Here is a 26,681-nt window from a genome sequence, read left to right as displayed (position 1 = left end):
CCCTGCTATCCTGTGCTGCCACAGAGGCAGTAGTGTGGGGTACCAGGCAGGAGTCGGTCAGCGAGGGGAGCCAGTTTAAACACACACACCCCTGTGGACTGGCTACCTGCCACCCTGTGCTGCTGCCTCTGATACAGAGGAAGCAGTGTGGGGTCCAGCAGTCCGTCTGTGAGGATTCTGTGAGGGTCCAAGCTCCCCATGGACAAAGGATGCTGCTGGAGAGTGGGGGAAGGGAGGCTGCCACGAAGCAGCCTCTGTCCAGGGTGGATAGGCCTGGCTGCAGACAGAGACTGGTCCAGCAGCAGCCCGTGTGTGTGTGTGTGTGAAGGGGGGGGTCCCAGCTGCCCACTGACAGAGGCTGCTGCACCCCCTGTGGATAGGGGCTGCTGCCATGAAGCAGCCTCTGCCCTCGGTGAGCCTGTTTCATGGCAGCCTCCCTTGTCCCTGCTCCTCATGCTATCAGAGGCAGCAGTGAGAGGAGGAAGGGGGCAGGTTGCACCCTGGAACCAGTGCTAGCAGGGAACCAGCTTTTAAGATGGCTCCCCCTAGCACCGGCTCCTGCTCCCCCACCTTCAAGGGGGAGAGTGCAAGTAGTCGAGAAGATTAACGGATAAACCTGGCTTATCAGTTATTCATGTACTCGATTACTTGTTGACATCCCTAATCCAGACTATCCCTAGAAGAGCCTGTTTGGATGTGCTTTTCAATGCAAGGAATTATGAGACTCAGAAAGATAAGATGATATTAAATGATCGTGGAGAGACTTCATAGATAACTTTCTATTTCAACCCCCTTCAGTGGTGGTGTAGTCAAGCAGGTCACCTCGTCTAACACTTTTTTTTTTTTTTTAGCCAAATCATGCTCCAATCATACACTAAGACAACGGTTTTCAAAATGTGGGTGAGGAGGACTCCCTTGAATGAGGTCACCAAGACTGGCTTATATTTGCTGCGGTCTGGGGCTGAAACCTGAGCCCTACTGCTAAAGGTGAATCCAAAGCTTGAGGGCTTCAGCCTTGGGTAGAAGGGCTCAAGTTGCAGGCCTTCTGCCTGGGGCAAAAGCCCTTGAGCTTCAGCTTTGGCCCCCTGCCCAGAGTGGTGGGACTTGGATGGGCTCAGACTTTGGTTCTCCCTCATGGGGTCATAAAAGTAATTTTTGGTGTCAGAAAGGGCCGCGGTGCTATGAAGCTTAAGAACCCCTGCACTAGAAAAAAGGTTAAATTAGGTCAAGGAGAACCAGCGTGTGCTATACTTAGCCACTTCTAATCAAGACAAACCTTTAAGAATATTGATAAAAACAATACTGAAAATAAATTAGCAAGTATTCTGACATAGAGAATAAGTGCTAGCAAGCAGCATTGATATAAATAGTAGCCCAGTATCTGAGTCTGTAACGCCAGAATGCTGGCTGTTCCCTCTGCGAGGTACTGTTGCTGAAATGCTGGCTGTTCCCTCTGGGCGGCCCATACTACATGGGGAGTGCGGGGCCCAAATGGCCGCTTGCGCCGCTTGCTCCCCTGTGGCGGCCCAGCTGAGCAGCGCAGAAGTCAGCTGAGTGCCATGGTGGGAGGCGAACGGGGCGAGGCAGTGATGTGCGGCATGACAGCGGTTCCAGGCCCCGCCCCTTGGCTGTGAAAGTCACCGCCCTGCCTCCCTTCGCTTACCGCCGTGGTGCTCGGCTTACTTCTGTACCGCTCAGCCAGGCCGCTGCGTGGGAGCAAGTGGCGCAAGCGACCATTTGGGCTCCGCGCTCCCCATGCAGCACGGGGAGCGTGGAGCCCAAACAGCCGTTTGGGCTCCGTGGTCCCCCAAGTGAGAGGCAGGAGGGGGTGGAGAAGAGAATGAGAGAGGCAGGAGGCGGAGGATAACTGCGAGAGGGAGAGGGAGACGGAGGGGGGGGACAGCTCAGGAGAGAAGACCGATGTGGAGGAGGGACCTGAATATCCCGTCTTATGATGGGCTGATTGGCTAGTTACTTAATATGAGAGCACCTGCAATTAAGGATGTTAAAATGCGGTTATCAAGCTAATCGTACACTCAATACAACTTGTATCGACTATCTGATTAGTTGATACAACTGCTCTGCAGAGCCGCAGCGGGGGTAGCTCCAGGAGCTAGCTCAAGCTGGGACTGAGCAGTTCATGCTCTGTATCAGTGAAAGATAAATATGGACAGCTGTCTGCTCCTCCCTTCCTTCCTCGGTAACAGTTATTTACACTGGGTTTGATAATAAAACAGAAGTATTTTTATTTAGTATAAAATGTAGGTTTTAAGTGAGAACAGACAGATCAAAGCAAGTTACTAATTTAAAACTAGCACTAATCTAAAATGACCCTAATACACTAAGACTACATCTATACTGCAGTGCTATTTCTGGATACCAGTGGTATCCTGAAATAACTATTCCACATCTTTTGAGCATGCCCATTATTTCTCAATATAATGGGCTCGCTCATCTGATGTCCTCGTAAACCTCATTCCACTAGGAGTCAGGGACATTATGAAATAATGATTTATTTCAAAATAAGTGTTGGGTAGACAGCGCCAGATTTTGAAATAAGCTATTTCAAAATTGACTTGAAATAAGCTACGCAATTTGTGTAGTTCAAATTGCATAGCTTATTTCGAGCTACGGGTGCAGTATAGACGCACCCTAAGAGAGAATTTTACAAATCATATTTCTCACCCCCACTCCAGTCTTAATTTCAGGTAAAATCCTTCAAGTCAGAACTGATCTTTTCTCTAGCCTGGGTCAGAAAGCTACTCGTAAGGTGAGGAGGCAGTTTCAAAAGCCACAGACATTGATTGGGGAAATTTTATTTAAGGGACGGTAAACAGAGTAGGCAGTCTTGTTCCATTCTCCCCCATCCCAATGGATAAATATGAAATTCAAGCACCAGGTGTCATGGTCACAGATCTTTGTAGGGCCAACCACAGTTTAAGCAAAGTCATTTACAGATTATTGCTTTGAGCACTGGGCCATTAAGTTCCTTTAATGCCACTAATTACTTTCACTAGAAATTCTAGATTAATAAGCATGTTTACCCTTCATATTTTACCTTTACTTATAAGTATGATACATGCACACAAATAGAATATACACATTTAAGGGATTACAGATTCTTGAATGATAGGTTACTTGCCCTGTTTTGCATGAAGTATATTCAAGTTATGCATATTCAAAAACATATTTCCATAAAAATATGGAGGAGTAGCATCACACCAGGTCCCAGCCTAGAGCCTTCACCCTTCCACAAAGCCAACCTCATCTCAACCTGCATCTCCCTCCCACAATCTGAAGTCCTCAGGCTCCACACCCCAAAACCCTCAATCCTTCTTTCTGGTCCACCCCAGATCCTGCACCCCCTTAGAGTGCTCACCCCCTCTTATACTCCAATCCTCTGCCACAGCCCAGTGAAAGTGAGTGAGGGTGGAGAGCCAGACGTTGAGGAATGGGAATGTGGTGAGTGGGGGCAGGGCTTCAGGGAAGGAGTGGGGCCTTGGGGAAGGGATAGGGCTAAGGTGTTTGGTTTTGTGTGATTAGAAAGTTAGCAAAGTCTGCATCCTTTATTTAAAAAGATGCAATATCATCTTCTGCAGCAATAGAATTGCACATACTTAGGTATGTCTGCAACAACACTGGAAAGTTAAAGAAATTGTGACCTGGCTTGATCCTCCTTACTTCCAGAAGCTAGCTAATACTGGGCCTGCTATTAAATCATCATCATTTCACCATCTGTTTCTCCATAGACGTAGATTGTTCGAGAAAAGTCCTAGTGTGCCTCTGCCTGTCTTTTAAAGTTACAATTTCAGATAATAAGTCTGAAGTATGTTTGGAGTAACACGTGCAAATAAACATCTGCCCTCACATTTATGTGAATGGGCGATCATACTAAACATTTGTGTGTTCCATCCAATAGGCAGTAGACACTCAATAAGCACTTCCCATGTTAGCATCATTCTGTTTATTCTGAGATTATGTAACAGGATGGACTTTCAGTGTAGTTCTTCAGTGTGTCCTGGACTAGGGATGTGAAGGATTAGTCTATCAGAAAGAGGCAGCAAGGGGTGGGGAAAGAGGAGGGGATACTTTGAAAGTGGCAGTGGCGTGTGGAGCGCTGCTGCTTTTAACGCCATATACAGCCCAGGGCTAGCTGGGGGTATCCCCAGGCTACAGGTCATGTTTCAAAGTGGCAGTGCCACATGGAGCCCAGGGTCATTGGGGAGGTCCCAGCTGCCGCTTTGAAATGCTGTGAGGAGCCTGACACCAGGTTCCCCACTAGCATTTCAAAGCAGCAGCACTGCACAGAGCCCAGGATCAGTGGGGGAGTTCCCAGCTGACCCTGGGCTCCACTCAGTGCTTTCGCCTTTGAAGTATAGCAACAGCCCTAGGGCTATTGCTGCTTTTCAGAGTCAGAGGTGCCCTATTGACTAATTGAATAGTCAATGCAAAATGCATCGACTATTTGAGTCAGTTACTCGCAATTCAACATCGCTATCCTGGACACAGTGAACTAAGCGGCATTTGAGGTTCCCACTACTTTCACCCAGCAGAAATAGGATGTTACGGTTGGGACTCTGGTAAAAGATAGGCAGACCCAAAGCAAAACAAATACTTAGCTTTGAATCAGTAATGGTTTTAAATTCAAGTATTTGTGCAGTGCTCAAGAAATAATTAGTAGATTAAAGGATTATTGCATCAAGATTCTTCATAAAACCTAATTCAGATATTTTACAAGTAGCATCTTACAGAAACAAGGAAGATGTGGCCCACCTTTTCTCTCTTTCCAACTGAAGACTAGGTATTAGTTAGTAAGCAGTTAAATCTCATAATGCTGAACTACACTAGAAGCAGTCTATGCCTATGGGAGAGAGCTCAAGCTGTCCTGTCAGTGTAATGAAACCACATCCACGAGAGTGGAAGCTGTGTTAGCAGGAGAAGTTCTTCTACCAGCATAGCACCAATGTAGACTGTACTTAGGGCAGTGTAACTTACATTGTCCGGGAGAGTGGTTTATTGACACTCAAGAGACATAAGTTATACTAACATGTGCACAAGCCTACAATTAAAGCAGGAGCTTTTCTGTCAGTCAGTCAGTCATAAGCATCTTCAATGCAAAAAAGCCAACTGGGAACCAGATTATACAGCAGTCACTAAGTAATCACTCTTTTAAATACAATCCCTTTTGCATCCTGTTGTAGCTGTGAGGTTATTTAAGATGTTACAGTTGCTTCCCAAGCTATAACAGAACCAATGTGAGATAAAGTCTCCTAAGAGCCAGCAATATACCTACTCTATAAAGTCAATTGAAAATTTTCCCTGACCAAATTCTGAGTACATGCTACTCCAGAGACATCATTCTGCCTTTGTGGGGGGTTTTTTTTTTTTTGCCAGACATCAGCTGGGGTGCAAGTGTAAAGGGAGCTACTTAAGGTAACCATGCTACTGTATGCAACTCTGCGGAGAGGACATGACCTACAACTGATACACAGAGGTCCATGAATTTCCCTGCAAATCTGAGGACATTCATGGTGATGGAGGGCTGTGCCACCCACTTCTTTTGTGGGCTTTCAGGTTTCTTCCATGAGAGGGCATGTTGAGACAGACATTGAAGGCTTCAAATCTTGTGGAGTTTTCTTAAATTGTGGCCTTCTGTGGTTTTTAAACTCTGTGTGTGTCTAGACTACAGGTTTTTTTTGTGTCTAGTGTTTATATGGGCTCAGAGCATTTCAGGCATGTATGGATACTGGATGAGATGTACTATTATTACCATTAGTGAACCTTTCCCCCAGATACATGCCAACAGCTGGGTTATCAGATTACTTGATTACATAATCTTTTAGATACCTTCTGTTTTCTTAGTCACGTGCTTTTGCTTTGAACTGCCAAAGAAGACTAGATAACTTTTTATATACAGGTAACAATCAGATATGTTTTTGACTAAGTATCTAACATTGCCATTACACATTTAAAAACTACATGTTAACTTTCATAGAAAAAATTAAATTAGCTAAGTGTGCACACCAGCTCGGCACCCTATTTCTGTTTGCTCTCACTAATATTTTTACTCCGTTCTCTTGGGTGTGTCTGATTCATTGTAGGGCATTCTATGTCCATGCTCTGCTTTCTAGAACTGCATTTCAATGGATAAGTGTATCCTTTGTAAGTTACTGCAATGCAGACTTTTAGCAGAATTGTTTCCTCTTTCCCCCAAGGAATGTGTATTTGATGAGCTTCTTTAGGAATCAGTTTCCCTCTGCTCAACAGAGTCAATTATCCAGTTAACTATTCTCATCATGCAATTTTGGTTAGCTAAGGATAATCCCATTTTTATGTTAGTTTAAGGAGTATAATGCTTTTATGGAGAATTCAGTGGCTTCTCCATTTCTTATATACTAAATCGCACCTAGCCAAAATATTATAGCAATACTTAGTATCAATAAATAGATTTGTCAGTATTTGTACTGTAAATAATTCTTTTTCAATTTTTGATAATTTAAATTCCGGAGAACGATGACATACAGGGGCTACGTTTAGACTGGCATGATTTTCCGGAAATGCTTTAACGGAAAAGTTTTCTGTTTAAAAGCATTTTCGGAAAAGCGCGTCTAGATTGGCAGGATGCTTTTCTGCAAAAGCACTTTTTGCGGAAAAGCGTCCGTGGCCAATCTAGACGCACTTTTCCGCAAAAAAGCCCCGATCGCCATTTTCGCGATCGGGGTTTTTTTTGCGGAAAACAAATACCTGCTGTCTATACTGGCCTTTTTGCACAAAAGTTTTTCAGAAAAAGACTTTTGCCCGAACGGGAGCAGCATAATATTTCCGCAAAAGCACTGACAATCTTACATGAGATCGTCAGTGCTTTTGCGGAAATTCAAGCGGCCAGTGTAGACAGCTGGCAAGTTTTTCCGCAAAAGCAGATGATTTTACGGAAAAACTTGCCAGTCTAGAGATAGCCAGGATGTCAGACAAAATACCGACTTAAATAAAATTGATCCATCCATATTTTAGTTCAGAGATAGGTGTTAGCATATTACAATTAAAAGCTATTTGTGTTTTTCTTCATACTTCCCATTAATAAGAGCATTTGTCAGTAAAATAGCCCATTTTTGCAAAACAAAAGCTAAATTGCTAATCGCTGAAACCTTTATCAGAATGCATAGATGCTGATGTTGATTCTTTGGTACTCTTTTACACTGTACTTTATTACTTATTAGTGTCAGAGCTGATGGATTTTAGTGGTAGTTTTCAGTTTCTGGAATTTGTTTCCTATTGAAGTCTGCTATACAGTCATTGCTTCTATCTCTCCACCAGACAACTCGTGCTAGAATCTGCAAATGAAATAGTAAAGCTGTGCTTCTGCATTGTTGGAATATTGGTGGCTATGGTGTTAAAAGTGTGATTATTAGTTGATTTTACTCAGCCCCAGGGATGCAAGGATTCTGCTTGTGTTGAGCAACAAAACTTTGTTCATTTTCTTCTGCAGTTGTTAACTTGATCCATAGCAGAATGAAAAGGGGAGTGAGATACATTGAGAGAGAAATAAAACCAATGGCCTAATAAAAGAGAAACGTAGTAATCCAATTTAGGTTTATTTTTTAACGTGGGTAGGCTACATAATTATTGCCCCTTGTGTTATATAAACCCTGTAATGCGTTGATAATGCTATTACCTCAAATAGTACTCCCCCCAGTTCTGCCCTGTTAATGATTCTGTGGAGTTCCTATAAACTGGCATGATGTAGGGACACCTCATCACACGCACAGCACTTGTCATACATGACAGTCTTGTCACTTGTTTGTTTATTTATCATTATTTGCTATTGGGTTCAAAGCACTTTTGCACCTGATAAGTGAGTGACATGATTTTCCCTTACTTCTGTATTTAAATACACACTTACGTTTACATTGTAATAGCTTTGAAATAACTATTTCAATATACAGGAAAGGAGACTTTTAAAGAAACAAAAACACTGTCTTGTTACAGGAGAGAATGGAGGGAGGGGCCATCTGTATCCTAGTGACCCCAACCTGTGTGCAGGGGAGACCCTACCATACGTCTACTTCTGGATCCAAAATAGTGCTGGGGGAGGAGTGGCACCAGCTGAGCCAGTTTTACCTGTTCTTTTCTTTCAGTGCAGCAGACCTTGTTTGGCTTACTATACAAGAATATATCAGGATTTTAAAAAGTTCATGTAGGATAGGTCAATCAATGGCCAGCCAGAATCTGGAAATGGGAGACAGGAAATAGATCACTTTATGATTACATGTACTGTTCATTCCCTCTGGGACACCTGCATTGGCCATGGTCAGAAGGCTGGATTCTAGGCTACATAGACCTTTGATCTTACCCATTATGGCTGTTCTGAGGTGTTCATGTAAATCTAGTATGGCCTGTAACATTCATACCATAAAAGGAGAAGCTAACCTTTTAAAAAAAAAAAAAGTGACAGCATCAGTTTTGTGCAGTAGTAGAACTCATTAATTTGCACAGTGTCTCTGCAAATGAGTGGTTCTGCTACCTTGAACACACTTACTCTCAAACCTGTTCCATATTATGCATATTGACCCATTCTGATGTTATCCAAGTGTCTTAATTTCCTGTTCACAGGTTAGCTGTGTCACTCAAGGAGTGTGAATTTGTTGTCCTGGGTTATAAGAACATAAGAATTGCCTTACTGGATCAGAACATAGGTTCATCTAGCCCAGTAGCCTGTCTGCCGACAGTCGCCAGTGCCAGGCGCCCCAGAGAGGGTGGACCGAAGACAGTGATTAAGTGATTTGTCTTGTGCCGACCATCCCCAGCCTCTGACAAACAGAGGCCGGGGACACTATTTCTATCCCCTGGCTAATAGCCTTTTATAGACCTAACCTCCATGAAATTATCTAGCTTCTCCTTAAACTCTGATATAGTCCTAACCTTCACACCCTCCTCTGGCAAGGAGTTCCACAGATTGACTACACACTGTGTGAAGAAGAACTTTCTTTTATTCATTTTAAACCTGCTACCCATTAACTTCATTTGGTATCCTCTAGTTCTTCTATTATGGGAACTAATAAATAACTTTTCTTTATTCGCCCTCTCCACATCACTCATGATTTTATAGACCTCTATCATATCCCCCCTCAGTCTCCTCTTTTCTAAACTGAAAAGTCCCAGTCGTTTTAACCTCTCTTCATGTGGGACCCGTTCCAAACCCCTAATCATTTTAGTTGCCCTTTTCTGAACCCTTTCCCAGGCCAAAATATCTTTTTTGAGGTGAGGACACCACATCTGTACACAGTATTCAAGATGTGGGCGTACCATAGTTTTATACAGGGGCAGTAAGATATTCTGGGTCTTATTTTCTATCCCTTTCTTAATAATTCTTAACATCCTATTTGCCTTTTTGACTGCCGCTGCACACTGTGTGGAAGTTTTCAGAGAACTATCCATGATAACTCCAAGATCTCTTTCCTGATGTGTCGTAGCCAAATAAGCCTCCATCATACTGTATGTATAGTTGGGGTTATTTTTTCCAATGTGCATTACTTTAAACTTCATTTGCCATTTTGTTACCCAATCACTCAGTTTGGTGAGATCTTTTTGAAGTTCTTCACAGTCTGCTTCTGTGTTGAAACAAAAAAAAAAGACTATGTAGCACTTTAAACAAGAAGAGCTTTTGTGGGCCAGACCCTCAGATCAAATAGTGGAAGAAAATTGTCATAACCATATATGCTAAAGGATACAATTAAAAAATGAACACATATGAAAAGGACAAATCAAATTTCAGAACAGAAGGAGGACTGGGGGGAGGAGGGGAGGTGAATGTCTGGGAGTTAATGATATTAGAGGTGATAATTGGGGGAGCTATCTTTGTAATGGGTAAGATAAGTTATGTCTTTGTTTAAGCTTAGGTGTAAAGTGTCGAATTTAAGCATGAATTTAAGACAGTTCAGAGGATTCTCTTTCAAGTGTAGTCTTAAAAGATCTTTGAAGCAGGATGCAGGTAATCAAGTCGTTGAGACAATATCCTTTCTGGTTGAAATGGCAAGAAACTGTTTTTTCTTTGTGATCCTGTCTAATATCTGTTTCGTGGGCATTGATTCTTTGGCAAAGTGTCTGAGACGTTTATCCAATGTACATAGCAGATAGGCACTTTCGGCACATGATAGCATAAATTATATTATGCTAGACTAACACGGCTACATTTCTATCATGCTTCTGTGTTGACTGTCTTAAACAGTTTAGTGTCATCCGCAAACTTTACTACCTCACTGCTTTCCCCTTTCTCTAGCTCATTTATGAATAAGTTGAATAGGATTGGTCCCAGGACTGACTCTTGAGGGACACCACACCATTATGAAAATTTACCATTTATTCCTACCCTTTGTTTCCTGTCTTTTAGCCAGTTCTCAATCCAAGAAAGGATTATCCCTCTTATCCCATGACAATGTAATTTATACAAGAGCCTTTGGTGAGAGACCTTGTAAAAAGGCTTTCTGAAAATCTAAGTATACTATATCTACTGTATACCCCTTGTCTGCATGTTTGTTAACCCCTTCAAAGAACTCTAATAGATTAGTAAGACATGATTTCCCTTTACAGAAACCATGTTGACTTTTGTCCAACAAATTATGTTCTTCTCTGTGCCTGACAATTTTATTCTTTACTATTGTTTCAACTAATTTGCCTGGTACTGAAGTTAGACTTACCAGTCTGTAACTGCCAGGATCGCCTCTAGAGCCCTTTTAAAATATTGGTGTCACGTTAGCAATCTTCCAGTCATTAGGTACAGAAACCGATTTAAAGGATAGATTACAAATAGGTTACAGATGATAGTTCAGCAATTTCCCACTTGAGTTGTTTTAGAACCCTTGAATGAATGCCATCCGGTCCCAGAGATTTGTTAAGATTTTCTATTTGTTCAAAAACCTCCTCTAATGACACTTCAGTCCAGGACAGTTCCTCACATTCATCACCCACAAAGGATGGTGCAGATTTGGGAATCTCCCTTAACATGCTCAGCCGTGAAGACTGAAGCAAAGCAATCATTTCGTTTCTGCGCAATGGCTTTATCATCCTTGATTGCTCCTTTTATATCTCGATCATCTTGGGGGCCCACTGGTTTTTTAGCAGGCTTCCTGCTTCTAATGTACTTAAACATTTTGTTATTTCTTTTTGAGTGTTTGGCTGTTCCTCAAAATCTTTTTTTGCTTTTCTTATTACATTTTTACACTTGATTTGACAGTGTTTATGTTCCCTTCTATTTATCTCACTAGGATTGGACTTCCACTTCTTAAAAGATGCCTTTTGTCCCTCACTGCTTCTTTTACATGGTGGTTAAGCCACGATGACTCTTTTTTAGGTCTCTTGCTATGTTTTTTAATTTGGGGTATACATTTAAGTTGGGCCTCTATTATGGTGTCTTTAAAAAGTTTCCATGCAGCTTGCAGGGATTTGGCTCTAGTCACTTTGCCTTTTAATTTCTGTTTAACTATCCTCCTCATTTTTGTGTAATTCCCCTTTTTGAAATTAAATGCCAGAGTGCTGGGCTATTGAGGTGTTCTTCCCACCACAGGAATGTTAAATGTTATTATATTATGGTCATTATTCCCAAGCGGTCCTGTAATGGTTATCTCCTGTACCTGATCCTGCACTCCACTCAGGTCTAAATCGAGAATTGCCTCTCCTCTTGTGGGTTCCTGTACCAGCTGCTCCAAGAAGCAGTCATTTAAGCCATTAAGAAATTGTATCTCTGCTTCTCTTCCTGAGGTGACATGTACCCAGTCAATATGGGGATAATTAAAATCCCCCATTATTATAGCATTTTTTATTTGGTAGCCTCTCTAATCTCCCTTAGAATTTCATTGTCAGTATCATATATAATTTATAATTCTTCTTTGAGTGCTTTCAGTAGAGAATTTTGCCTAGCATTATTCAAAGAGGTGATAGTTGTGCCCTTTTCCTTAAAGCCGTTTCCATGTCTAGACAAAGATGTAACATCCCTATTCAGCACTTACATTTCGACCTCCAAGAACATTCTTCTATAACACCTTGTGTAGGTCTTAGATTACTAGGCTGTATGGCTGTATGCCTTTACGTAGTATAGCATGTGAAGCTGCATCTTCACCTCATCAGCTATAGTTGAGCTTAGTCTATGACCATGGTTACTTGATTTTTTTTTTCCAGACATGTGTGGAGTACATGTTCTTATGAGCACTGATGCATGCGCTGTTGTGCACCACCGGTAGAAACAAAATACCTAGATTTAATATATAATTTTAAAAAGTTACCAAATGGATAATTACTTCTGTCAGGACAGGCTAGGCATTTTAGAACTCACTACTCACGGAATTAAATTTAAGTGTAAGAGAAATAAAAATTACTAAGTGCACAGACCAGTCAAAACACTAAAATAGCACACTTTGAAAGGCTAAAATTACAGAGAATATATATGCTGTTCAGGAAGTACCAAGTAGTAACAACAATAATAATACATGTATGTATTGGGAGTATGGATGTCAATATGTAGTTAAATACACAATTAAGCCTTGGCTTATGGGTTAATCCTATCAACACTACACATCCTCTCCTTCTCTCCCCTCCCCTTTGGCAGCAAGGGGAGAAGGCAGGGCCAGTGAGAGGCAGCAGCACAGGGGGTGCATAGGCTTATCGTTAATCTTCTCGGCTACTCAAATCCTTCCCCCACCCCACGCTACCTCTGTAGCAACCCCTGTCTGCAGGGGGGCCCCAGCTCCCTGTGGACAGAGGCTCAAGCGGACAGGGGCTCCAGCAGAAGCTCAGGGTGGCAGGGGGCTCCCCAGGAGTGGGGCCAGCATGCACTGGCTGCCAGCTCCACCCCCGGGGACTATAGAATAGTTGAGTAACCGATAGGAATGAATGCGGTTACTCAACTATTCAGTTGATCAATATCTAACATCCCTATTCAGCACCTATATCTCGACCTCCAATCACATTCTTCTACAACAGCTTTTGTAGGTCTAAAATTACTAGGCTCTATGGCTGTATGCATTTATGTGAAGCTGCATCTTCACCACATCAGCTATAGTTGAGGTTAGTCTATCATCCAAACTGTCAGTCGTTTCACAGTTTTATACAAATGCCTCCAGAAATACTGGACTCTCTGGGCAGCAGTGAGTGAGACAGTATAAGGTAGGGTGGGGACTGTCCCTTTGCCTTTAAGAACATTAGTTACCGATGCCTGCCCAATAGATTGGGGAGAGCATCAATGATGATCAATGATTCTCGGCTTGTGGGTGGGACAGATCATGAAATAGGTGCTGGGACATCAGGCCATATATAATATGTGGGGGATCTTCCAGGACCATACTCAATGAGCAGTAGTGTGTGTACTCCAGGACAGTACTACACCAATGTGTTATGGTAACAACAGGGAGGAGCCCGGTATAGCCAGTCTGATCATAAAGCAAGGGAATGTTGGCACTTCTTCACCAAGTCAGATAACATGCACACAGGAATGCACTTACCAGGCTTTCAAAATCAGCTAGCCAATCACCTCAGCAGGCCTGTCTCAGCTGACCACAAGTGGCACATAAAGAATAGTGTTGAGATCCATTTTCTGAGAATGGGGTTGCATTCCTTCTTCAGTTGACTAATTTGTGGCAGAGGATAACTGGAAGAGTCATCAGTTCTGTTTCTGAGCAGAAAACAGCATGGGTCTCCATGTTCTTTCTGAATTGGGACGAAGACCTGATGTATGCTAGCAAAAGCTTATCGGATAGTCGACTAGTCCCTCAACTAGTCCCTTCCTCCCCTCCTTGCTGCCTCTGTCAAACAATAGTTACAGCAAGAGACAGTATTTATTTTTCTCTCAGAGGCAGCAAGCGGGGGAGCAGGAGCCTGTGCTGGGGGGAGCTGGCTTAGAAGCCGGTTCCCCCCAGCACCATCTCCACAGGTGGCAGAGGAGGTGGGGGGAGGGGTGTAGCAGGGACTGGGTACAAGCTGGGAATAAACTGATTCCCAGCTTCTGCCCAGTCCCAGACACTGCACCTCTGCTTTTTAAATGTATTAAGAGCTTGCCAGCTCTTAACACATTTAAAAATCAGAGGGGGGAGAGGGGGAATTGGCGCAAGCTGGGCCAGCTGATTCTTGGTTCATGCCGGGTCCCCGCTGTGCTCCAGCTTTTTTACATTTAAGGCTGGAGCCCAGCAGGGGGACCTAACGCGAGCCAGGAATCAGTTGTCCTGGCTTGCATAAGGTTCCCCCTGCTGCACTTCAGCCTTTTAAATATATTAAGAGCCAGCAGGATCTTAATACATTTAAAAGGCCGGGCCCGGGAGCTAATCCAGCTGCGGCTCGCCTGCTTATCAAAATTTAACATCCCTAATATATGCCTTGCCTTATATTTCTTCCTATATCAAAGGGGGAGAGGGGATTCTCAGAATTGTTACGGAAATTCTGGTGGTAGAAAACCAGCTACAAGGTATAAAGCCGGTCCCCGAGTTGCGAACAGTCGACTTACGACCGTTTGCAGTTATGACCAAAGCTATCATAAATGGCGGACCCCGAGTTATGAACGCGAACCACACTTACGAACAGCGCAGTCGCATGTAATTCTGTGTGGTCTGACTTATGAATAAAATTAGTTACGACCAATTGCTTGGTCCGTAACCGGTTCGTAAGTCGGGAAGAGGCTGTAAAGGAAATAATTTTTTATTTAGGCAATAGCCAAGTGAATTCGGCCAACATCAGCTTGGGTTCAGGACATTTTAGACTGCATTTGAAATTTCTGGTTCTTCCTTTTAGGTCCTTGCAGGTTCATTTAGCTGCACTCTCAGCTTTAAAACACTCTCCCATCCAAGGAAATTGGTTATTTTTAAACCCCATATAACAAATTTCAAAGGTATTCACCTTTCTTCTGCAGTGATGCTCATAGGTCTGCTGTTCAACCCAATAGCAACATGTTCGTAGGCTGTGTCCTCGTAGAGGAGAGCCATTTGTCCTGAGTGGAGCGCAGGATCAGGTCCAGGAGAGAACCGTTACAGGACCTCTTGGGAATAGTGACCATAATATAATAACATTTAACATTCCTGTGGTGGGAAGAACACCTCAATAGCCCAGCACTCTGGCATTTAATTTCAAAAAGGGGAATTACACAAAAATGAGGAGGATAGTTAAACAGAAATTAAAAGGCACAGTGACTAGAACCAAATCCCTGCAAGCTGCATGGCAACTTTTTAAAGACACCGTAATAGAGGCCCAACTTAAATGTGTACCCCAAATTAAAAAACATAGCAAGAGACCTAAAAAAGAGTCACCATGGCTTAACCACCATGTAAAAGAAGCAGAGAGGGACAAAAAGGCATCTTTTAAGAAGTGGAAGTCCAATCCTAGTGAGATAAATAGAAGGAACATAAACACTGTCAAATCAAGTGTAAAAATGTAATAAGAAAAGCAAAAAAAGATTTTGAGGAACAGCTAGCCAAACACTCAAAAAGAAATAGCAAAATGTTTTTTAAGTACATTAGAAGCAGGAACCTGCTAAAAAACCTGTGGGTTCCCTACACAATCGACATATAAAAGGAGCAATCAAGGATGATAAAGCCATTGCGGAGAAACGAAATGATTTCTTTGCTTCAGTCTTCACAGCTGAGGACACTAGGGAGATTCCCAAATCTGCACCGTCCTTTGTGGGTGGTGAATCTGAGGAACTGTCCCGGATTGAAGTGTCACTAGAGGAGGTTTTTGAACAAATAGAAAAACTTAATGTCAACAATTCACCAGGACCGGATGGCATTCATCCAAGGGTTCTAAAAGAACTCAAATGGGAAATTGTCAGGCACGGAGAAGAACATAATTTGTTGGACAAAAGTCAACATGGTTTCTGTAAAGAGAAATCCTGTTTTACTAATCTATTAGGGTATGTCTACACTACCCTCCTAATTCGAACTAGGAGGGTAATGTAGGCATACCGCACTTGCAAAAGAAGCCTGGGATTTGAATTTCCCGGGCTTCATTTGCATGAAGCCGGCCGGCGCCATTTTTAAATGCCAGCAGTTCGAACCCCGTGCCGCGCGGCTACACGTGGCACGGAGTAGCTAGTTCGGATTAGGCTTCCTAATCCGAATTAGCTGTACTCCTCATTCTACGAGGAGTACAGCTAGCTCGGATTAGGAAGCCTAATCCGAACTAGCTATTCCGTGCCGCGTGTAGCCGCGCGGCACGGGGTTCGAACTGCCGGCATTTAAAAATGGCGCCGGCCGGCTTCATGCAATGAAGCCCGGGAAATTCAAATCCCGGGCTTCATTTGCAAGTGCGGTATGCCTACATTACCCTCCTAGTTCGAATTAGGAGGGTAGTGTAGACATACCCTTAAAGTTCTTTGAAGAGGTTAACAAAAATGCGGAAAAGGGGGAATCCAGTAGATATAGTATACTTAGATTTTCATAAAGCCTTTGTCAAAATCCCTCACCAAAGGCTCTTGTATAAATTACGTTGCCATGGGATAAGAGGGAAGGTCCTTTCATGGATTGAGAACTGGTTAAAAGACAGGAAACAAAGGGTAGCAATAAATGGGAAATTTTCAGAATGGGGAGGGGTAACTAGTGGTGTCCCCCAAGGGTCAGTCCTAGGACCAATCCTATTTAACTTATTCATAAAAGATCTGGGGAAAGGGGTAAGCAGTGACGTGGTAAAGTTTGTGGATGACACCAAACTGTTTAGGATAGTCAAGACAGAAGCAGACTGTGAGGGACTCCAGAAAGACCTCACCAAACTGAGTGATTGGGCAACAAAATGGCAAATGAAATTTAATGTGGATAAGAGTAAAGTAAACCCAACTATACATGCACTATGATGGGGTCTTATTTGGCTACGACAATTCAGGAAAGAGATCTTGGAGTTGTCATGGATAGTTCCCTGAAAACTTCCACACAGTGTGCAGCGGCGGTCAAAAAGGCAAATAGGATGTTAAGAATTATTAAGAAAGGGATAGAAAATAAGAGACAGAATATCTTACTGCCCCTGTATAAAACTATGGTACGCCCACATCTTGAATACTGTGTACAGATGTGGTCTCCTCACCTCAAAAAAGATATTTTGGCCTTGGAAAGGGTTCAGAAAAGGGCAACTAAAATGATTGGGGGTTTGGAACGGGTCCCATATGAAGAGAGGTTAAAACGACTGGGACTTTTCAGTTTAGAAAAGAGGAGACTGAGGGGGGGATATGGTAGAGGTATATAAAATCATGAGTGATATGGAGAGGGTGAATAAAGAAAAGTTATTTATTAGTTCCCATAATAGAAGAACTAGAGGATACCAAATGAAGTTAATGGGTAGCAGGTTTAAAACTAATAAAAGAAAGTTCTTCTTCACACAGCATGTAGTCAGCCTGTGGAACTCCTTGACAGAGGTGGGTGTGAAGGCTAGAACTATATCAGAGTTTAAGGAGAAGCTAGATAATTTCATGGAGGTTAGGTCCATAAAAGGCTATTAGCCTGGGGATAGAAATGGTGTTCCTGGCCTCTGTTTGTCAGAGGCTGGAGAAGGATGCAAGGAGACAAATCACTTGATCATTGTCTTCAGTCCACCCTCTCTGGGGCACCTGGTGCTGGCCACTGTCGGCATACAGGCCACTGGGCTAGATGGACCTTTGGTCTGACCCAGTACGGCTGTTCTTATGTTCATTCTTCTGACTAGAACATCGGCAAGAAGACTCAGTGGGATATAAGCCTTAATAGCAGATATCTGTTCTTCCAGGACAAAGTAGCTTTATGATCGCATCCAACATTTTTATTCAGAGTGGTGTCTCAGTTTAATCTTATTTGGGTTATTTTCTTCCAACCCTCTCCCCTAAATTCATATTCAAGTGCAGAGAAGCAACGTAACATACCTTAGAAGACAGACATTGCTTAGCAATCTATTTAGAAAGGACTAAAGTGTTTTGTACATAATGCCAACTTTTTGTGTTCTGCACTAAATTAATGAATAGAAAATTGATCTCAACAGAAACCATTTCCAACTAGATAACTTCCTATATTTTATCCTTTTCTGGAATTGCAAATGTCCCCTGAATAATTATGGGCTCATTCAGAGAGTGTTCAAGCAATCAATGTCGTCGTCTTAGTGATGGCTTAAGGCTGGACATTTGCAGAACAGTAACCTGGTGTGACTGTTCCTTGAGATGTTCATTCAGATGTGTATTCCACCACCTACTCTCCAGGCCCTTTGCATTAAGAATGTTAAGGACTAGTCAATTCTGTCCTTATATAATAGAGGTAGCAAAGCGGGAGGGGGAAGCGTACCTGGGCTCCATGTGGCGCTGACCCTTTGAAACGCCACAGCGCGTTACAAAGGGGCAGCACCGCACAGAGCCCAGGATCACTTGTACGGCGCTGCCACTTTGAAACACCACTGTGGCATTTCAAAGCAGCAGTACCACGTGTAGCCCAGGGTCAGCTGGGGACTCCTTAGCTGACCCCGGGCTTCCTGCGGCATTTCTATGCAATCCAGAGTCAGCTGGGGAGATCTTAGCTGATCCCGGGCTCTGGAGAAATGTTTCCCAGGCTCTGTGTGGCATTTCAAAGTGGCAGTACAGCGTGGAGCCCAGGGTTAGAGGGAGACTGTAAGTCCCCTGCTGACCCCGTGCTCCATGAGAACACTTCTGCTTTGAAATGTACAAGTGCTTCTACTGGGGGCTCTTGTACATTTCAAAGCTGGCACACTGTGTGCAGCCTGGGACTAGTAGAGTTCCTCATTCCTCCTTTGAAATGTTCAAGAGCACCAGTGGGCTCTTGTACATTTCAGAGGAGGAATGTGGAAGTGCCTATGGATTAGTCGATTCTGTTGACTACTCAACTAGTAAATTAGTCGTTATTTAACATCCTTACTTTGCATCACAGTCTCTTTCCTTTTTCCTGGACTTTTGGTGTGAAGGGATTGGGGTGGTGCTGCCCTTATGTTTGTGGGAGGAGCTATGAGGGAAAAGGCCCGAGTGCCACCCCTATGGGTACTATTACACAAAATTCTCTGACTTAAGTGCACGTGAACCCAGTGCACCAGAATGGACTACATGTTTTGGACTCTTGTCCAATCCTTTAGAATCTAAAATCTCAAGGTTTATTAATAAAAGAAAGAAAAGCATGAGAGAAAGGTTGTTAAGGAGAATACATTACATGTATCGAATCACCCAGTTCTCAATACAGGCTCTTAGCAGTTTATAACATCTCTACTATCTTAGGATGTACATCAGAGACTTTTATGTCAGAATGGGTCCATGGTTCTTCCCGGCTTGTTGTTCCGTATAAGGCTGCATCTGGGATCAGGAGCTGAACTCGAGACAAGATGGAGGGTGCCACATGGCATTTAGATACCTCTCCTGGCATCTTCCAAGCTGTAGCAGGTCACATGCTCAGTGGCCTATCCTTGTGTCCCAAGCCAGCAATCATTATTCTGGCTGGTCTGCAGGCATCCAGATTCATTCTGCAGGTGTGTCTTTGGCATTTAGAGATCTGTCATCAGCATATCAAGTATCAGAGGGGTAGCCGTGTTAGTCTGAATCTGCAAAAGCAGCGAGGAGTCCTGTGGCACCTTATAGACTAACTGAAGTGTTGGAGCATAAGCTTTCGTGGGCAAAGACCCACTTCGTCAGATGCATGTAGTGGAAATTTCCAGAGGAAGGTATAAATATGCAGGCCAGAATCAGGCTGGAGATGATGAGGTGGGTCCAATCAGGGAGGATGAGGCCCACTTCTAGTAGCTGATCTGGAGGTGTGAATCCCAAAAGAGGGGAAGCTGCTTTTGTAGTTAGCTAGCCATTCACAGTCTTTGTTTAATCCTGAGTTGATTGTGTCAAACTTGAAGATGAACTGTAGCTCAGCAGTTTTTCTTTGAAGTCTGGTTCTGAAGTTTTTTTTGCTGCAGGATGGCTACCTTTAGATCTGCAATTGTGTGTCTAGGGAGATTGAAGTGTTCCCCTACAGGTTTTTATATGTTGCCATTCCTAATATCTGATTTGTGTCCGTTGATTCTTTTACGTAGGGACTGTCCAGTTTGGCCGATGTATATAGCAGTGGGGCATAGTTGGCACATGATGGCATATATTATGTTAGTAGATGTGCAGGAGAATGAACCAGTGATAGTATGGCTGATCTGGTTAGGTCCTGTGATGGTGTTGCTGGTGTATATATGTGGGCAGAGTTGGCACCGAGGTTTGTTGCATGGATTGGTTCTTGAGCTAGAGTAATTATGGTGCGGTGTGTAGTTGCTGGTGAGAATATGCTTTAGGTTGGCGGGTTGTCTGTGGGCAAGGACTGGCCTGCCTCCCAAGGCCTGTGAAAGCGAGGGATCATTGTCCAGGATGGGTTGTAGATCACTAATGATGCGTTGGAGAGGTTTTAGCTGAGGACTGTAGGTGATGGCCAGTGGTGTTCTGTAGGTTTCTTTCTTGGGTTTGTCCCGTAGCAGGAGGCTTCTGGGTACACGTCTGGCTCTGTCAATCTGTCTTCTCACTTCCTCGTGTGGGTATCGTAGTTTACAGAATGCTTGTTGAAGATCTAACATCTAACCACTAACATGATACAGTTCTGCAGTTTATTTTGAAACAAGAAATATTTTTGATAGTTACATTTAAGAGAACATGTCCCAGTCTTTGCCTTCCATGATGTAGGTGGGGGGGGGGGGGGGTTTCACCCTAACAGGATAGTTAGTCAAAAGGTTGTGTCCAAGAAAAGGCACAAATAGTGCCAGGAGAACTTGCTACCAAGGACAGTCCAGTTCAGAAGTGTACATTAAGGTGCAAACATGCCTTTGCACCCCACTGCTGTGTGGGAAAGGCAGTGTGGTTCACTGTCAGCAATAGGTGAATGGTAGTTGATTCATGGTAATTACAGGTGGGGGTATTTTGTCATCCACACTATAATAGGCTGTTCTGACAAATTGGTTGGCTGCTGTATCTAATGCTTAATGTTTTTCATACTGTTGACCAAGTGAAACCTTTGGTGTACTTGGACAATGGTGTTTGCTGGAGGTGAAGGGAAGATGTACTACAGTTTGAATGGTAGTCTTTCCAGTGCATACAGATTATTAGGAACAAATAGTACACAGAATCTTTGCCCAGAAACTGGGGTTTGATTTAAGGGATGGGTTCATGAGCTTTTAAGCACTAAAACAGTGGTCCCCAACGCGGTGCCCATGGGTGCCATGGAGCCTGCCGGGGCATTTATGTGTGCCCACCTAGTGACCAGGGCCAGCCCAAGTCATTCTTGCACCCAGGGCAAAACCTGGCAGCCCCAAAAGATTGAGGACCACTGCATTAAAATAAAGTGTCACTAATGCTTTTACTTGCTGATGATGTCTCAATATCTTGAAGAAAACACCAGCACTGTAGTTTTAACTGCCTTTCTTTTGTCAAGAAGAAAATGTGTCATGCCAGTGTGGTTACTTAGGAAATTTGTAGCAGCTGTCCAGACTAGACATCTTCGCTCCGGCAGTTCTGTTGATGTCAAAGATGGGATAGCAGATGCCGTTTCTGGAGATCTTGTTTTGCAAATAAAGAGCAGAGGAGGATAACAGAGAGGAAAGGGAATATAGCTGTCTTGCACTGCCAAAGTGACTGAAAACTTCACTCTCCTGTTCCTTTTTCATTTCCCTCAATCCATTTTAATTAGCAATGCTAGAAATCAAAGTAAAATGAAATTCAGTAAACCTACTATTTCAGGATGTGGTGATCTCTAGTGCCGAGTAAGATGGATGTTGTCAGCGATGTTATATGTGTAACATCTGTTTATTTTTTCTGAAGAAAATTATGTTTTCGGAAGTATCTGGAGGCTTTTTTTTTTTTCCAGTTTCTCTGAAGTTTTATTTTAATCCTGGGGTTTTATGAATGAAATTTGATCAGGAAGTGTCTAGCATCTGCAATTGTTAGATGCAGGTGTCCAACAATCCTTAGGGTCAGCATTTGATCTTGTAAACTTTGCTAACTTGAATTTCAGTTTTGTAGGTATTCTATGTAATATGATAATCTAACATTTATTGCATTTCTCTCTTTTCCCCCCCTTAACCAGCATTCCCTTGGTTTGGAATGGATATTGGTGGAACATTGGTTAAACTGGTCTACTTTGAACCAAAAGACATTACAGCAGAAGAGGAACAGGAAGAAGTAGAAAACCTGAAAAGCATTAGAAAATACTTGACTTCCAATACAGCATATGGTAAAACAGGCATTCGTGATGTCCATCTTGAACTGAAAAACTTGACCATGTGTGGACGCAAAGGGAATTTGCACTTCATCCGTTTTCCCAGCTGTGCCATGCATAGATTTATACAGATGGGTAGTGAAAAGAACTTCTCCAGCCTGCACACTACACTTTGTGCCACTGGAGGTGGGGCTTACAAGTTTGAAGAGGACTTCAGAACGGTATGTGGGAAATGCACATAATCTCACTAAGGAGCACCTAGCTGTGAGTTCTTCTCCAAAACCAAATACGGGCAAATCTTTCTATTAACTAAAGTTTTCAATAAAATCACCTCTTTGTGCTATTCCTATACAGTCACTTATTTAATTTAAAGAATTGCTAATTGGGAAGAACTGTATAGAATGATACTTCCTAGGGGTGAAAAATTGGGGTGGATTGATGTAAATTAAGGTTTGCTTGCTTATTTAAATCAAAAATTTTAATCCTGGTTTTCATTTGTACATTTTAGTTGTTTGCTCAGAGGTTGATTCTCTTTGGTCATCTTCAAAACTAGTTATCTCTTTGCAACTATGTATAGCCTTTAACACGGAATTAGTATTTTTCTTGCCAACTAGGGGGATTTATTTAACCAAATGCATTTCTTATTTACTAGATTTTTTTTTTTTTCAATTTTGTATCTAGGTGTATTTGGATAGAAATTTTATTTCAATTAAAAATGCACCCAAAATGTTTTAAATGTTTATTTTATTAGTTAAATAAGACTACTATAGATCTGTTGGATACATAAGAAAAATACATTTATGAAAATATGATTTTTCATTTAAAACCAATTGATTTATTACATATCTCCTTCAAAAGTTTAGAATTAGATCTCATCACACCTAGTTTTTATTCTTAGATTGAAAAAGGAAAACAAGCTTTCCTCCTTTTATCAAACCCCAGGTAGTTTCTTAACTTTGAATGAACAATAGTCCATGATTTCAAGTAGCCGAATAAACAGAAATGAACAAAATATTCTTTCTGATCTGAAAAAGCTGCCAAAAGCTGAGTTAGCACTGCTGCAGACTCAAGTCTTGCCACAGTTCCAAGTCTTTAACCAGTGCAAACATATACTGCTTAATGGTTTTTTAAAACAATTTAAACTTATTAATTTTATTTAACTTATTAATTTTAATGGTTTTAATTTAAACAATTTTTAATAGATTGTAGTAAGGTTAGGCCTTTAGCAGATGTTATGTAATTAAATTAAATAACAAATTAAATTTAAATCAGTTTATTTTTTAAAAGAAAAATGTTTTTAAATGATAAAAATCCATTTTAAATTAAAAATATGATTTTTAAAAAATCTCTGATTTTTGTCCAGCCCGATTAGAAAAGGGGAAGGTGATATTTCTATCCTGCTCTACCCTTTGCAGACTCACGAGGGTGGATCCATTTGTTTTGGTCTCCAGAGAACTATTCTGCAAATCTGATCATGGTCATCACATGCAGCTCATAAGATTAGTATGTTCTTAACCAGTACTTTCTCTACTGAGGGCTGCCCACCTCCTTCCCATACCGTGCTGTAGTCTAGGAGCTGACCTTGTCTGTGAAGACAGAGACGAAAAAAATCATTGAGAATTTCAGCTTTTCCCACATCATCTGTCAGTAGAGGGTATGTCTACATTACAGGACCAAGTTGAATTAAGATACACAACTCCAGCTACGTTAATCATGTAGCTGAAGTTGAAGTAGCTTAACTCAGCTTTTGGTGCTGTCTGCACTGCAGGAAGTCGAAGGAAAAACGCTTTTCCTTCAACTTCCCTTACTCTTCATGAAGGCAGGGTTTCTGGCATTGACTGGAGTGCCCCTCTCACGTCGAATTAGCTCTCAACTAGACCCACTAAAATCAGTAAGAATTTTGCCACTGACTGCAATGGGAGTGGTTCTGGTAACAGATTTATAATTCAGAAGCTAAATAAATATGATAGGGAAATAAGGCAGTTTTTTATGGAAATGTCATTTTAAACTGGAATAATATTTTTGTGTCCATTAAAATTGTGATAAATTATAAATCTGTACACTCGAGGTGTGAATTGTATTTGTGTACATCTGTTAACTTTATAATATACATCTGACCTACTTTTTAAATCATTTGAAAAGTACACAGAAATAAGAAGAGGGAAAGCATGTTCAGTGATTACTTATTGCATATTTGTTATTCCCAAAAGGCTATTCTTTGTTACTGATGGAATCTTAATCTATACCTTATGTGCAGGGCTTGAAAAATTCATTTGCCCACAACCCTTAGAAATATTTCCCAAAGAGTACCATCAGACATTAGGAAATCTGAGTTTGTTAAACGTTACAGCCCTGATGATAGCAAATATAACCTCCTTTATGTAAGCAAATTGATGGGTACCATTTTGACTGCATAGGGACAGCTCCTATATCTCTACTGTCGTCCATAGATCTCCAGGACGCAGAAGAAATATGTCAGTTTTACTACTGCTATTCAGAGTTCTTTGGGTAGCTGTGATACTGACAAAATTCGTGTTAGTTTGACTCTTCTTCTGCTTGAGAAGGCTAGGAGTTATCATGTTGGGGCAGAGGAATCAACTGTGGAATCTGGGGAAAGGTAAAGTAGCTAAGATTTGTCACTAGGGACTACACAATTGTAGTCAACTATAGAAGTAACCTATAAGCCTGGGCTTATCGGTTAATCCTGTTGACTACATGCACTCCTCCCCACCCTTGCTGCCTCTGTATCAGAGGTGGGGGAGCGGGGAGGAGGAATTGGGAGCTGTTGCCCGAGGGGAGCTGACTTTTAAGGAGCACCGGTGTCCACAGTGAACTAAGACCAGAACTGCAGTGGTTGGGGGCTGCTCCAGCCATGCTGGAACATCCCCTACCAGCGGTGGGCCCTGGTTGGATGGAGCAACCCCCTACCCACCCATAGTGGGTAAGGGGCTGCTCCAGCCCCACAGGTTAAAGGTAACGGGTAAGCCTCACCTGTTAAGGATGAGGCTGACCCGTTAACCATTAACATCCTGGGCTCCTACACTGAGAGGAGAGCCTCTCCCATTGATGTCTACTTGGAGGGAGGGAATTAGATTGGTATAACTACCTTGCTCAAGGATGTGGGTTTTTCACACCTTTGTATGATGTAGTTACACTGATACAGCTCTGTAGTGTAGACCTGGCCTCGTACATGTTATTTACTTGCATCGAAACTTCAACTCTGATCCAGCATGGTCATATTTTTCTCTGGATAATTACTTGTTCTACTGTCAAGGAACAACTTTCCCAGAGATGCAGGAAATGTTCCCCTCATAGGGATTTGAAAGGTTAACCTGTCACTTAGTTAACTGGTCAGCATCATCCTGAACAGGTAATGCTTACTGGGTCTGGTTAACTGGTAACGCTTGGGGGCTGGAGCAGCTCTCTGCCTGCTGGTCCCCAGCCCAGATCCCCCATTAGCTGATTAATTGGGATTTTACATCCCTATGCCCTATACTGGAGAATGGACGGACACAGAATCAATCAGTAATGCCCCATTCACAGTGTGAGGGTCCTGTCAGCTTCCACCTCTGTGGAAACAAATATCTGGTGTCATCTCTTTTTCCATGGTGTCAAGTGAATTTATACCCTCCTTTGGGTGTGATCAGGTATGTCTTTGTTCATTATTACACATGCCACAAAGGCCTTGATGAAAGTATTTGAAAAATCTGTTTGAGCAGGTGTACAGATGGAGTTGTCTCTGTTCTGCAAACAGTGGTTTTTGTAGCACTTCTCCAACACATCTCTCTACCCCTCTGTCTAATCCTGGAACCTACCTATCTCTGGAAATTACCTTTTGTGGGTAAGGTATAGAATATAGCATAGTTCCCTTGCTCCTCTGTGATCACAGTACTGTCCCTGCTTGTCCAAAACTTTCTGCTCCTGATGATTTTTCAAGCCTTCTGAAGAACCGCTCTTTGTTTTGTGACAATCATAATTATTTCCAAAACACTCCAATAAAAATATAATACATGGTCCCAAACCAAGCCATTTATGCAGTGTGATAACAAAAACCAAGAAATAACTCCCTCTTTAAACACCCTCTTTAAACAAGTAAAACTCACTGTAAACTTCACAAGCTCCAATCTTTTCCTTCAAGAGTCCTGCTTGTTTGTTCAGCAGTTTCTTCTCCCAACCTGAAATTATATTGGAAGGGGATGCTCTGGGGAGACATTACGATGGACAGCAGAATTGCTGTTATCAGTAACTTCCAGGGGAGGGCAGCTTCTGCCAGAGGGGAGCTGGCTTTACATGTGAAAAAGATGATAGAAGGCTTGGAAGTATCAGCGAATGCACGGGAGTTACAGGTGACCAGCCTTTCTCAATGTATGAAACTTTGGATCTTTTTCAGCAAAACTGGGTCTTGAAAGATTGACAGCTATGATGGAACAGAATGAGGCAGGGTAGAATGATGGCACCAGGAAAGAAACAGACCTATTCAATACCATGGCTGAGGTCTAAGGCAACATCTGTTTCCTGATATGG

General features: G+C 42.4%; 1 protein-coding gene across 4 annotated transcripts in view; it reads left to right on the top strand.

The window, feature by feature from the left end:
* The window catches only part of PANK1 (pantothenate kinase 1), a 44,011-nt gene that overhangs the window by 3,237 nt on the left and 14,093 nt on the right, over window positions 1–26,681 (top strand). For 3 of the 4 annotated variants that reach the window (XM_075935119.1, XM_006121441.4, XM_075935120.1), the window contains exon 2: window positions 22,026–22,378. In XM_075935119.1, coding sequence (XP_075791234.1) covers window positions 22,026–22,378 — 353 coding nt within the window. Of the gene's footprint in view, window positions 1–851; window positions 988–22,025; window positions 22,379–26,681 lie in introns of all 4 variants that reach the window. The other variant, XM_075935121.1, reaches the window with a different exon arrangement.

This window comes from Pelodiscus sinensis, chromosome 8 (assembly GCF_049634645.1).
Source record: "Pelodiscus sinensis isolate JC-2024 chromosome 8, ASM4963464v1, whole genome shotgun sequence".
In the NCBI taxonomy this organism is placed as follows: domain Eukaryota; kingdom Metazoa; phylum Chordata; order Testudines; family Trionychidae; genus Pelodiscus; species Pelodiscus sinensis.
This window is presented reverse-complemented; position numbering and strand designations above follow the sequence as displayed.